The 13,429-nt window shown below is 44.3% G+C and overlaps 2 protein-coding genes and 1 pseudogene across 2 annotated transcripts in view; 1 reads left to right on the forward strand and 2 right to left on the reverse strand.

Moving 5' to 3' along the window:
* Positions 1-13,429, reverse strand: part of LOC125629622 (zinc finger protein RFP-like) — a 164,111-nt gene that overhangs the window by 87,732 nt on the left and 62,950 nt on the right. Inside the window, exon 3 of the mRNA XM_075119872.1 lies at positions 1,453-1,462. Coding sequence (XP_074975973.1) covers positions 1,453-1,462 — 10 coding nt within the window. The remainder of the gene's footprint in view (positions 1-1,452; positions 1,463-13,429) is intronic.
* On the forward strand, positions 1,609-2,435 carry LOC142069187 (olfactory receptor 6F1-like; annotated as a pseudogene).
* LOC125629178 (olfactory receptor 14A16-like) lies at positions 6,518-7,717 on the reverse strand. Its single transcript, XM_048834505.2, has one exon. The coding sequence runs from the start codon at positions 7,715-7,717 to the stop codon at positions 6,764-6,766; it is 954 nt and encodes a 317-aa protein (XP_048690462.2). The 3' UTR covers positions 6,518-6,763.

A 13,429-nucleotide genomic window follows, 5' to 3' on the forward strand; every position in this document is an offset into this window, starting at 1 on the left:
TTTAAGCTAGGCAAAATCAGACTGGAAATAAGGCGTACGGTGAGAGTAATTAACTTTTGGAGCAATTTACTAACGGTCATGGTGGATTCTCCATCACTGAGAATTTTTCAATCAAGATTGGATGTTTTTCTAAAAGATCTGCTCTACAAATTATTTTGGAGAAGGTATATGTCCTGTGTTACACAGAAGGTCAGATGATCACAATGGTCCCTTCTGACTTTGGAATCTATGCATCAATGAATTCAATGAGTTTAGGTGCCTTGGTGTTTTTGAAAATCCCACTTCATGCCTAAATACCATTTAAAATCTGGCCCTGGGTGACTTGAGAGCCTAAATCCAATTTTCAAAAGAGCTTTAATCTTTCAGAGATAGATTTTCAAAAGTATGAAGATGTCTAAAGCTTCAGATAGATGCTCAGTGGGATTTTCAAAAACACCTAACCACATTAGGTGCCTAACCTGCTTAAGCATTTTTGTCAGTCAGCACCGTTGACATCTAAACACTTTTGAAACTCTAGCTCTTAGGCTCCTAAGCAACTTACATGATTTTGTAATGGGATTTAGGCTTCTATATCATGTAGGCACTGTCATAAATATAAAGGGAAGGGTAACCACCTTTCTGTGTACAGTGCTATAAAATCCCTCCTGGCCAGAGGCAAAACCCTTTCACTTGTAAAGGGCTAAGATGCTAGGATAACCTCACTGGCACCTGTCCAAAATGACCAATGAGGAGACAAGATACTTTCAAAGCTGGAGGGGGAGGAACAAAGGGTCTGTCTGTCTGTCTGTGTGATGCTTTTGCTGGGAACAGATCAGGAATGCAGCTCAGAACTCCTGTAAAAAGTTGGTCAGTAATCTAGCTAGAAATACATTAGGTTTCCTTTTTTTTAACGGTGGGTAAAATAGTCTGTGCTGAATGGAATGTATATTCCTGTTTTTGTGTCTTTTTGTAACTTAAGGTTTTGCCTAGAGGGATGCTCTATGTTTTGAATCTGATTACCCTGTAAGGGATTTACCATCCTGATTTTACAGAGGTGATTCTTTTACCTTTTCTTTCATTAAAATTCTTCTTTTAAGAACCTGATTGCTTTTTCATTGTTCTTAAGTTCCAAGGGTTTGGGTCTGTGTTCACCTGTACAAATTGATGAGGATTTTTATCTAGCCTTCCCCAGGAAAGGGGATGTAGGGCTTGGGGGGATATTTTGGGGGAAGACGTCTCCAAGTGGGCTCTTTTTCTGTTCTTTGTGTAACACGCTTGGTGGTGGCAGCATAGGGTTCAAGGACAAGGCAAAGTTTGCACGTTGTGGAAGTTTTTAACCGAAGCTGGTAAGAATAAGCTTAGGGGGTCTTTCATGCAGGTCCGCACATCTGTACCCTAGAGTTCAGAGTGGGGAAGGAACCTTGACAGGCACCCTTGAAAACTGTACCTGTGATGTCTAACAATCCAGGTAACGAAGCTTCTCCTGAATTATGGTCTCTTGTATCTTGACAGATGGAGCCTGTGACTGGAATAGAGAAGGAAAACCAGTCCAGGATACAGGAATTTATCCTTCTGGGCTTCCCACATAGTCAATATTTGCAGATCTCTCTTTCTGTGGTGTTTACCATGATGTATGTCCTGACAGTTGCAGGAAATGTTGCCATCCTAGTCCTAGTGAGGGCCAGCCATCAACTCCGCACCCCCATGTACTTCTTCCTTTGCAACCTCTCCTTGCTGGAGATATGATACACCACAGCCTGTGTTCCCAAGATCACTGCGATTTTCCTGGGGAAAAGCAGAACCATCCCCTTTAGTAGCTGCATCCTGCAGATGGACTTCATTTTCTCCCTGGGCGGCACAGAACATTTCCTCTTGTCCGCCATGGCCTATGACTGCTATCTGGCTATTTGCTACCCATTGCACTATAGCACCATCATGAACAGCACCTTGTCTGCTCAGCTGGCCCTTGGCTCTTGGGTGTGTAGTTTCCTGGCTATTTCTATCCCAGAATCTCTGAGAGTTAGGTTGTCCTTCTGTGGCACTAATGTCGTTACTCGTTTCTCCTGCAGCATAGATTCCTCAATCATTCTCTCCTGCACAGACACCTACGTGACTGAGATGGCAGCTTTTATCATCTCGATCATCGTCATCCTGGGATTATGTTCAATAATTCTGGTCTCCTACATTTACACCCTCTCCACCATACTGAGAATCCCGTCAGCCCAAGGCCAGCAAAAGGCCTTTCCACTTGCTCTTCCCCTCTCACTCTTGTGATTATATGGTACAGCTCCACCATCTTCCTGTATGTCAGGACTTCCAAACAGAATGCCTTGGACATGAACAAGACTGTCAACACTTTGAATACTATTATAACTTCGCTGTTAAACCTCTTCATTGACAGTCTGAGAAACAAAGAGGTGAAGGAGACTTTATGGAAGGTATTCAGTGGGCCATGAAGTTGTTTTTGAATGGCTTAGATCTTACTGGGTCTGATTCTCAGCCTGTGCTCATGTTCCATTTGGTAGTAACTGTCCTTGTTGTTGTTCTTTTAATCCTGGTTCCAATTTTACATTTACAACTTTTGTATTTGGGTAAAATGTTCAGAAGTGCCTAAGGGCCAGATTTGCAAAGGAATTTAGGCACCTAAAGATTCAGATAGGCCCCTAAATACCATTAAAGATCTAGCTTCTAGGAGCCTAATTTTTATTGAAAATCTACCGGACGTGAGCTCCTAAGGGGCATATTTTCAAAGATATTTAGGTGTCTAAAGATGCAGATAGTTGTTTAGTGGGCTTTTCCAAAGCACTTCAGCAGATGAGGCACCAAAATCCCATTGATTTCAGTGTTAGCTACAAATACTATTGAAAATCTGTCCCTTAAAATCTCTTGAGAGGTCTCATCAACAGCCCATTGGCATCAACGAACATCTTTCAACTGAATTAAATGGCCTTTAGGTCAGGCCCTATGTGGACATTACTTTTAGCAATTCACATTTAGGCCCCCATCCTGAGATCCTTACTCAAGTGCTAAATTATATTATTTTGAGTCGTCCAGTTGACTCTAATGGGACTACTCACACTAGGAAAGAAAGCTTGGGCATAAAGCGTGTGCAGGATCAAGACCTTAGTGACACTGAATCTGCACTCAGAAGTTTGTTCTAAGTTTAAATTTGTAGCAACTCCAGAGTTTTCATTATCTGTGATGTATGACTGGTTGGCCAACTCACACGACATTGTGTCTGTTCCCTTGTTCAATAGCTGAAAAATTATTAAACAGCAGACTAAAGAACAACATGCAGGAAATACAGAATGATGAACAACGATGGTGGATTTTTTTTTTTAATTAGTGAAGAATTTCTAAAAATCAAACTTATTTCCCTTTTTAAGGGTTATAAGTTTGGGGATCCTACATGTTGGTAAATGGAAACAAGTCAATAACGTTTTTTATAAAGTTTTCCGTTTAAATGTTGTCAAAAATTGAAACGAAAAATTTAATTAAAAGAAGAAAACAAAAATTCACTAAATCAACAGTTCTTTACAAACAATTTCGTTTTTGAAAATGGTCATTTTTCAACAAAAAGGAATTACAAGGGAGAAAGAAGTTCAATTAATGGTGATCAATATGTTTTCACAGAATGTTTTTTATCAAATGAACTTGATTTAACTGTGACATTTCTGATTGATAAAGGCAATGGTGTTTATGTAATAGACTTGCATTTTTCAAAAGGTTTGATTCAGGCTAACATCACACTATTTAAAAAAATAACACTACACAAAAACAACAGTAAATTGATTAAAAACTGGCTAACTGATAGTTCTCAAAACATAACTGTTCATAGAATCATAGAATCATAAAATATCAGAGTTGGAAGGGACCTCTGGAGGTCATCTAGTCCAACCCCCTGCCCAGAGCAAGACCAATCCCCAACTAAACCATCCCAGCCAGGGCTTTGTCAAGCCTGACCTTAAAAACTTCTAAGGAAGGGGATTCCACCACCTTCCTAGGTAACGCATTCCAGTGTTTCACCACCCCCCTAGTGAAAAAGTTTTTCCTAATATCCAACCTAAATCTCCCCCCTGAAACTTGAGACCATTACTCCTTGTCCTGTCATCTGCTACCACTGAGAATAGTCTAGATCCATCCTCTTTAGATCCACCTTTCAGGTAGTTAAAAGCAGCTATCAAATCCCCCCTCATTCTTCTCTTCCGTAGACTAAACAATCCCAGTTCCCTCAGCCTCTCCTCATAAGTCATGTGTTCCAGACCCCTAATCATTTTTGTTGCCCTTCGCTGGACTCTCTCCAGTTTTTCCACATACGTCTTGTAGTGTGGGGCCCAAAACTGGACACAGTACTCCAGATGTCACCAATGTTGAATAGAGGGGAACGATCACGTCCCTCGATCTGCTGGCCATGCCCCTTCTTATACACCCCAAAATGCCATTGGCCTTCTTGGCAACAAGGGCACACTGTTGACTCATATCCAGCTTCTCGCCCACTGTCACCCCTAGGTCCTTCTCTGCAGTACTGCTGCCGAGCCATTCGGTCCCTAGTCTGTAGCGGTGCATTGGATTCTTCCGTCCTAAGTGCAGGACTCCGCACTTGTCCTTGTTGAACCTCATCAGATTTCTTTTGGCCTAACCCTCCAATTTGTCTATGTCCCTCTGTATCCTATCCCTACCCTCCAGTGTATCTACCACTCCTCCCAGTTTAGTGTCATCATCTGTTGATGGGAACTATTGATTTTAATGGGTGATAGACACCTAGATGCTTTTGAGAATCCCACTAGGTTCCTAAATACCTTTACATATCTTGCCCTTGATGCTGGACTTATTTGTATTTTTGTATATTTGTATCTAGACCAGTCTTATCATCAAAGTGTAAATAAACTTTAACTTTTACCTTTGTATCCCCCTACCTTCTGGAAAGTGTTTTACTTATTAAGGCTGGGGATTTCAAAGGAGTGTAAAGACGTAGGCTGGGTTTACCAAAGGAACCTGAGAGAGTTTCAATAGAATTTTTGCACCTATGTCCCTTTGGCCTCTTTGGAAGTCCCAGCCCTAATTGGAGCTGGTTGGAATTTTCATTGTAGAGGAAATTCCAATATTTTGAAATTGGTTTTTATCCCAAATCTGGATGAAAATTTAAAACGTGCTGATACAGACTAATACGGCTACCACTCTGAAACTTGTATTTAGCTGTGACATTCTCAACACCTTTCCCAGACCCGAAGAAGAGCTCTGTGTAAGCTTGGAAATTTGTTTCTCTCAACAACAGAAATTGGGCCAATTCAAGATGTTACTTCACCCATTGCTCGGAAAACCCCATCAAGGAGATGACATACGGGCATGCCCAATAAATGAGAAAATACTGACAACACTGTCTACCCAAACACTCAGCCTCTCCCCAGGCAGAGGAACCAGAATGGAGATGGGAGTGGGGGGGCAGGGGGCCATGGCCCCATCACTTTTAAAAGTGGGAGGGGTATGTTCTCCCACTTTTTACTGGCCTTAAGGGAGACCGATGGTGGGGAGGGGGCAGAGAGGAGCAAGCGTGGGGAAGGGCCTTGGGGGGGAGAGGTGGCACGAGGGTGGGGCCTCGGGGGAAGAGGCCGTATGGGGGTGCGGCCTTGGTTCAGGTGTCGGTGCCCCCCCACCACTTCTAGGGAGCTTCCAGTGCTCCTGTCCCCAGGCACTCCCACCTCATAAAGAAACAAATCAATCCACCAGTAAAAAAAAACCAAAAAAAACCAAACCCTAAAATAAAATTTAAAAAATCTGAGAAAGAAGCAAGAACCAAAGAACTGCACTGATACCACAATCATATCTTTTACCCTGAGAAGGAAGAACAAAAAAAGGAATGGAGTCTCTGGCTCCTTAGGGTCTACTAGGGGCTTTGCTATGGCTCCCGATTTTAGGTGGAAGGTGCTCAGATAGCATGGTGATGGGTGACAGTGTGGGATCCTACGATAGACAGATTAGATTAGATAGAATAAACTCCTGCAAGTCCTTCTTACATGGGATTATGGCTGGCACCTGACACAGGGTAGGACTCTGCACTTAAATAGGTCCCCTGTCTCTTTGTCATGTGCTAAAATTAAGACTTCCAGACCCACCAGCCATGCTCCCCCCCCCACCCCCGCCCATCACTTCCAGACTCCCTATACAGCAAAAGACTTGTTCCATGCAGCAGGGCCTGTAGGTGAAAGGCAACAAAAATCAAAGGCCCCAGCCTTCAGTTTTGATTTCTCTGAGTGATTTCTCTTCTTTCTTCAGTAAAGTAACATGCACCTTTCTCAGGTAGGAGAGCTGCCATGAACAAAGAGCGATAGAGGGCTATTGAGCAAGCCCAGACTTCTGCAGTCACCATGTCAATATTTACCCAGACAGCAAAACACAGAGTTCATGATCTGATGCTGCCATATCCCACTCTGTCACACCAGCAAACAGAAACCCAAAAGCCATCATACCCCAAGCAAAGTTTTGACCCCCAAAAAGGAGAAGAACCAGAGACTCCATGAAGTCTAATGGCTAATGATTTTATGTGGAAGGTACTCAGATAACATAGTGAGGGGTGGCAGTATAAAAGCATGAGATCGATAGATTTTCATCTTACTTATACTGGTATAAACCTGGAAGAACTCCACTGACTGAGTGGAGTTAGTGTGGATTTACCACTATACAGACAGCATTTTGCATAAAAAAATCACATACCATATTCTTATGGGGACAGTAATGTCATCAGTTGATTGTATTTGCTAAAACAACACAGATAAAACCATGTTCATCAGAGAAACGCAGACATTTTATTCTTGTTGAATAACCTCCACCCAGTCAGTTTCCTCAGGGAAGCTTTGATTTCCTTGTTCTTTATGCTGTAGATGATTGGATTCATCACTGGCGGCAGCACGGAATAGAGAACAGCCACCACGAGATCTAGAGCTGACGGAGAGCTGGAGATGGGTTTCACATAGGCAAAGACACCAGTGGAAAGAAACATGGAAATTACAATGAGGTGAGGAAGGCATGTGGAGAAGGTTTTATGTCGGCCCTGCTCAGAGGGGATTCTCAATACCGTGGTCAAGATCTGAACATATGTCACAATTATAAAAACAAAGCAACTTAGAGTTAAACACACACTAAATTCAATAATCCCAACTTCATTGAAGTACGAGTTAGAGCAGGCGAGCTTGAGTAGCTGGGGGATTTCACAGAAGAACTGATCAACCATGTTGCCTCCACAGAAGGTTATCGAAAACGTGTTCCCGGTATGCAATGAAGAATAGAGGATTACACTGATCCAGGCAATGGCTGCCATTTGGACACAAGCTCTCCTGTTCATTATAGTCTCATAGTGCAGTGGTTTCCAGATGGCGATGTATCGATCGTACGCCATGATGGTGAGTAAGACAAAGTCGGCCTCAGCAAAGAAGATGAGGAAAAAGACTTGGGCGACACATCCAGAATAGGAAATGGACCTGGTGTTCATAAGGGAATTGGTCATAGATTTGGGGATGGTGACAGAGATGGAGCCGAGGTCTAGGATGGACAAACTCATCAGAAAGAAGTACATGGGGGTGTGAAGGTGGTGGTCAAGAGCTGTGGCTGTGATGATGAGAAGATTCCCTGTCAGGGCTGCCAGATAAAGCACTAGAAACACAATGAAGTGCAAAATCTGCAGTTCTCGAACATCAGAGAATCCCAGGAGAAGGAACTCGGTCACGGTGGTTTGGTTGGACATTTTCTTTCGTAGTTCATCGTGTGATGGCTGTGGAGGAAAGGAGAAGAGCAATGGTCAGGGTTACAGTGAGAGAGGGAATGACTCTGATTCCCCTCTCCATGATGTCTCATGATGTGAATGTCAAAGGTGTACAGCACTTGTCACTTCCATTGTCTGGAGTAGTGAGGGCTCTTCACTGCTCACAACCAGAGCACTACTCTGGTGCGTTATGACAGGAGTGTAAATTGGCATCGCTCCCTTAAAGTCACTGGAGCTGGGTCAGTTTACACCATCTGAGGATCTGGCCCAAGATGTGGCTTGATCAAATGCAGGATGAAAGATGGAACAAAGTACAACCCAAATCCAACAATCTGAGCCAAAATTATGCCCCTATTGCTACAGACAGCAGGCTCACAACTTGGCCAACTCAACTAAAATACTAAAATGTCAGCACAGTCTGATTCCCACTTAACTGAGAAATACAGCACAGAATCACCCAGCTTCCCACATGGCAGCTTTTCTGTGATGATTCCACCCCAACATCCCACATACCGCTTGATGCCTACTTACACGTTGATTTATGGCACCAGATCCCAGCTGCACTCCCACTGCTGGGTGATGATGGGCTGGTCGCATCGCTCAGTTGCTGCTAGGTTGTGTGGTTCCCCCCTGTGACTTTATTTCTGTGCTGTGTGAGTCAGGAGACTTCGGTTCTAGTCTTGCCTCTGTCACTTTGTGACCATGGAGCAGTCACCGCTGCCTCTCTTTCCTCCCCTTCCCTTTGTCTGTCTCGTGCACTTTGAATGTGAACTCTTTTGGGGATGGATTGTGTCTTCCTATGTGCATGTTCTGTGCACATGTTGACAGTATTTTTGTTTAGCAGGCAGCAGTGTGAGACAGAGGCTATGATGGTAGAAGTGGAGATCTGGGTTCTAGTTCCATCAACCTCCTGCCTGTCCTTGGGTGGGATAAAGAGAGACAGCCTTTGTCTGGGAGCTTCGACTCTCAGGGCTTTAGTTTAGAGAGGTTAGTATGTTTAAAACACATTCTATGGGCGACCAACTTTGCTACTTACTTAGTTTCACCATCCTGCAGCTACCCCTTTGAAACAGACAAACACGGTTGCAATAGAGGGAATGGGGTTGGAAATTATGGTGTTACTGGACAATATTCATGTTCCCCACCCTGGCAAAAAGCTAAGTTTCCAGGTAGGAGTAGTCAGACAATTTCTACTTTATTTCAAAGGAAAATTCAGTTTTCAGTTGAATATATTTTCATGGAAAATCTCTGATATCCATAACAATGAAAACTTGTTTTCATTATGCCTAAAAATTTTCAGGTTCCAACAGTTTTTGGCTGAAACTGTTTGGTTCTCACAACCTCAATGAAAAGTCATTTTTTTCTGGTGGAAAAAAATCTGATCATCTCTAGATATCTGCATAATTTGATAGTAAAAGGCTTAAAGAGTTCTAATTGCAATTCATATTTCTGATATTAAATTTGCCCCATATATTAATACTCTAACATATGTAATTGAAATAGAAAACTTACTTTGTTGGTCTTTATTCCAATTTGCGATGCATTTGATCCGAATGTGTTAGGAATCATTGGTCATTATCTATCTATCTATCTATTCATCCACTGCCAGGATTGTTTGGTTCTCTCTCTCTCTCTCATGCCCCCAGCACTGTCGTATCCACCAGCTGTTGTCGCATCCCTTCGCTGGATTTCCTGAGTTGTGGGGGTCTCTCTGCAGTTCCTAGCACAGATGGAGCCTCCCTGCTTCCCTCCTAGGGCAGGCTTGGGTGAAAGGTGATGGACTAAATGGGATCAGGGACTGAAAGACAGTCCCAGCTCTCGAGCTGATCCTGGTTTGTGGCGGCTTCAAATAAGGTCACAGCCCAAGATATCCCTGCTCTGGGGCTAAATAGCTGAATCAGGTCTCCAGGGCTGTGAGCCCAGCTCTGCTCTCACCTCAGGAGCAAACCATCCTGACAACCTGCCCTAGTTGATCCTAACCCCCCAGAGGGGGAACAGCACCTGCCCTGCATCTCACATGATGACAGCATCTCTTGAAGGACCTTTAGCTAAAAACAAGGCAGGGCTGGATCACAAAGGGGGTCCCCACAGGATGGCAAAATAAAACATATATTTGTAGCACAGACATGGATCTACAATAGCTAAGAGCCTCTTGGCACCAGAGTCTCAGTTGGCCTGGAATAGCCTGTTCCTTCATTAACTCCACATAGTCACCTCTAGGGGAGCAGAGATGTTTTTCTCCTGCATTGCACCAGCAGCTCTTGGGATGCAGCCACCAGAGGAACCCACAGCTCAGGCTGCCCTGGCTGCTTCAAGTTCCTCACTAAGAGACAAACACTAAAAACTAAGGACCAGGTCCTGAGTTTGTGTAAACTGATACACTTCCACTGACTTCATTGTAGCGAGGGCTATTTACACTACTTGGGGATCTGACTCATTGACTTCCAGGGAGCTACATCCATTTACACCAGCTGAGGATCTGGCCCATGATGCAGTTTCCAACCCATATCCTTTGCCTGTGAAACTGAACCAAAGAAGAGTCAAACATTCGTAACCAGGCTCCTCTTTCCTAGCTCTTTGTCCACTCAGATGAATTACAAGTATAACTTGCAACGGTGACAGAACGATTCATTCCCACTTGGGACAGAACTGGGGACAGTGTTGTGGAGATTTTCTGCATCTGATCTTCAACTTTTATTGGGATGAATAGCCTAGGTCTGTCTGTCTGTCTGTCTTTCTTTCTTTCTCAGTCGTAACATTGTTTTCCTTCCGGCAGACGACATTAAAATAAAAGGCTCCTTTGGCTGCAGATGCACTGTTTAAAAATGTGTAATTTACACGAGACATTCATGTCAGAGAAACTGATGAAATACAAAGAGCCAGAGAGTAGAAATCAGCCCGAGACCTATAGGAATCAATGGTTCCGATCCTCAGCAAGTTCAAATCAGGGTAGCTCCACTGGAGTGAATGGGTCAGTGCCCCAGTTTCTGTAAATCACCTCTAGCTGCCTTGGACTCAGAGGGTCCAGACCCGCAAACAGCTGTTGTGTAAGTCAGCCCCAGCCCCACTGAAGTCAATTAGACCAGTTCCTCAGCGAATGTAAATTGGCAGAGTGCTATGGATCTCGGCCAGGTTACATGAGCTAAATATCTGTGCCGTGATGTCGAGTTTTTTGTTTGTTCCTGTCTCTGAGATTCTCATTGCTGAACATCACAATCCCATCTCAATGCTCCTGGAATATTCCAATAGCAGGGTTCATAGAAACCTGCAAAATGGGTACCCAACCAGTAAATGAACTGATGAATATTATTACCATCACAGCAACGCCCTTCTAGTTGAGGTTGCACCATGACTACTGTTTAAAGGTCCTCCTTTCTTAAAAAAAAAAAAGAAAAGGAAAAAACAGAAGACATGCTTAGTCAGATTCTTTTGAAATTTAATGTGCCTTAGGAGGGTGCAGGGTAGGATTAGTGACCTAAATGTGGGGTCATTTGAGCGAAGGGTTGTGGAGATATGAGCCCAGTTACAAGTTTCTAGGTTTGTTTATTTTGCTCAAAGCTAGAGATCCAACTATTGATGTGAGGCAGGTCAATATGGTCTAATCTGTCTCATTTTACCCAAGGTAGTGCACGGCCCCCACTAAATCTTGGGGGACCCAAAATGAGAATGGAATTTAAGAAAGTCTGCGTGTTGGATTGTGCTCTTGTGCCAATACAGAAGGAGGGCTAGAGGATTTCCATTCCCGCCATTTTGTATGGTTTAAAGCTCAGTTTCTGGACGTGCACTAGAAGCTGAATGGTTACTCGGATAGCTTTGAAATTTGGGTGCCTCAGGCAGGCACGGGGTAGCATTCGAGTTCCACATTTTTTGTCATTTGACCAAGAGCTTCCGGAGTTATAAGCCCCTCCATAACTTCCAGTTTCCTTCTGCTGCCTTGTATTGTTAAACTGCGAGGTACGAATGACAGGATCAATCACAGACCTCATTGAGATCGACGGCTGTGAATTCATCCTTCAATTAACATAACTAACAATAAGTTAACCAAAAGCCCCCACCTTAAGCTTTGTCTACACTACCAATTTTGTTGGTCGGGATGTGAAAAAGCCACCCCGACTGACAAAAGTTTGACCGACACAAGCGGTAAAGGTAGTAAGGTCTGAAGGGTAGACACGGCGGTAAAGGTAAAAGCTGTAAGGTCCATAGTGTCGACATGGCCTAACTCTGTTGAGTTACTCACTGGGTGAGTAAGAGGAGAAACAGCTCCATTTCCTCGACTAGAGTTACTCTTTATTTACACCAGGCTGAGGGCGAGAAGAATGAGTCTCACTGAGTCCAGTGGAATCACTCCTGGTTTCCATGGGGGGAGTGTATCCGCACCAATGACCAGTGGGGGAACACACAGGGATGCCATTAACGTCTCTCTGTTTGAACTGGGGTAAGACAGCTTGGAAGCCCCAGCCCATGTTTGTAGCTCTCTCCGTTCCTAACTGTGCAACACTGGACTTCATTTCCTTCCCCACCTACATTTCCATCCATACAAATGTCCTTTGCTTGATGTGGCCACCTCTCTATGGAATGGGGAAAAAATGAAACAAAAACCTGTGAAGTGAAGAAATTTCCTTGGAGAAATTTGCTCTAATGAACACATGGCGTGCACCTCTATGATCCACCCCTGGAACTGCTGAAGTCAGTGGGAGCATTGCTAGTGATGGCAGTGGGATCAGGACCGGGCCTTCCCTGCTATGTAAGAGCTGAGGGTTGTGTGGCTGACAGAAGAAGACTATTTCTATCAGGAAATTGCAAATTAATTTGAGATGGGCCCAGCTCAGACACTGGGCTCTTTCTTGGGATCCTCACTTCCCCAAAGCTCAGGCGAGGGGGCTTCGGATCTGAGGTTCTGGTTCCACACTAAAGCCCATCCCTACAGAACCCACCTTTACTTTGACTGGCAACAATTGGCTCCTTTGATGGCTATCGCAATCTCCATGGAGAGACCATGTAGTGAAGGGGACTGGGAGCCTGATCTACCCTCTCCCATTTTGAGATGATCTCTTCAGGTCCGCGCTGGTCCATGGTCTCTGCTGAGGCTGCTCACAGGGGATTAATGCATTCTAGTTTGGATGGATGAGATGTTTGGTGGGTGCTTTCATGACGTGTCCAAGGAGATGAGGCACAAAACCAATTTTTCACAGCACTCGGAAGGGGAGGACACTGGGGCACTGCTCACTGGGGCTGGGTTGAATAGGTGACCTAGACATGAAAGCAGCCGCTTCATCTGTTATCTCCCAAGCCAGCATTTCCCATCCTTCGCCGAGATGGCTATAGCATTCAGTGGACATGGGGTGTGAACGGAGACCTCCTCTCCTTTCATGTGTCCAGTGCTGGAAGCGAAGACTAGGGACTGTCCTGCTCTCTAAAGATGCCTTTTCCGGGAACAGAGAGACAAGGTGGGCGAGGTAATATCTAGTGAGTAGAAAACAGCTCAACAGAATGGTCACCATGTATCCTGGGTACTAATTCCTGATTTCCATGGAGAGGCCCCAGGAATGGGCTTTGTAGCTTCCACATGGAAATGGGGTGTGAACTGAGACCTCAGCTCCTCTCAAATGTTCAGGGGCCGAAGACAAGGGACAGTCCTGCTCTCTAAAGTTGCCTTATTGGGGCACAATCTATTCCCAGGCCCTGCCACAGCAT

The sequence above is a fragment of the Caretta caretta genome, chromosome 14 (genome assembly GCF_965140235.1).
Source record: "Caretta caretta isolate rCarCar2 chromosome 14, rCarCar1.hap1, whole genome shotgun sequence".
In the NCBI taxonomy this organism is placed as follows: domain Eukaryota; kingdom Metazoa; phylum Chordata; order Testudines; family Cheloniidae; genus Caretta; species Caretta caretta.

Excerpts from the sequence above, each read along its gene's own strand:
- LOC125629178 (XM_048834505.2), bottom strand. The coding sequence starts at position 7,717 with ATGTCCAACCAAACCACCGTGACCGAGTTCCTTCTCCTGGGATTCTCT.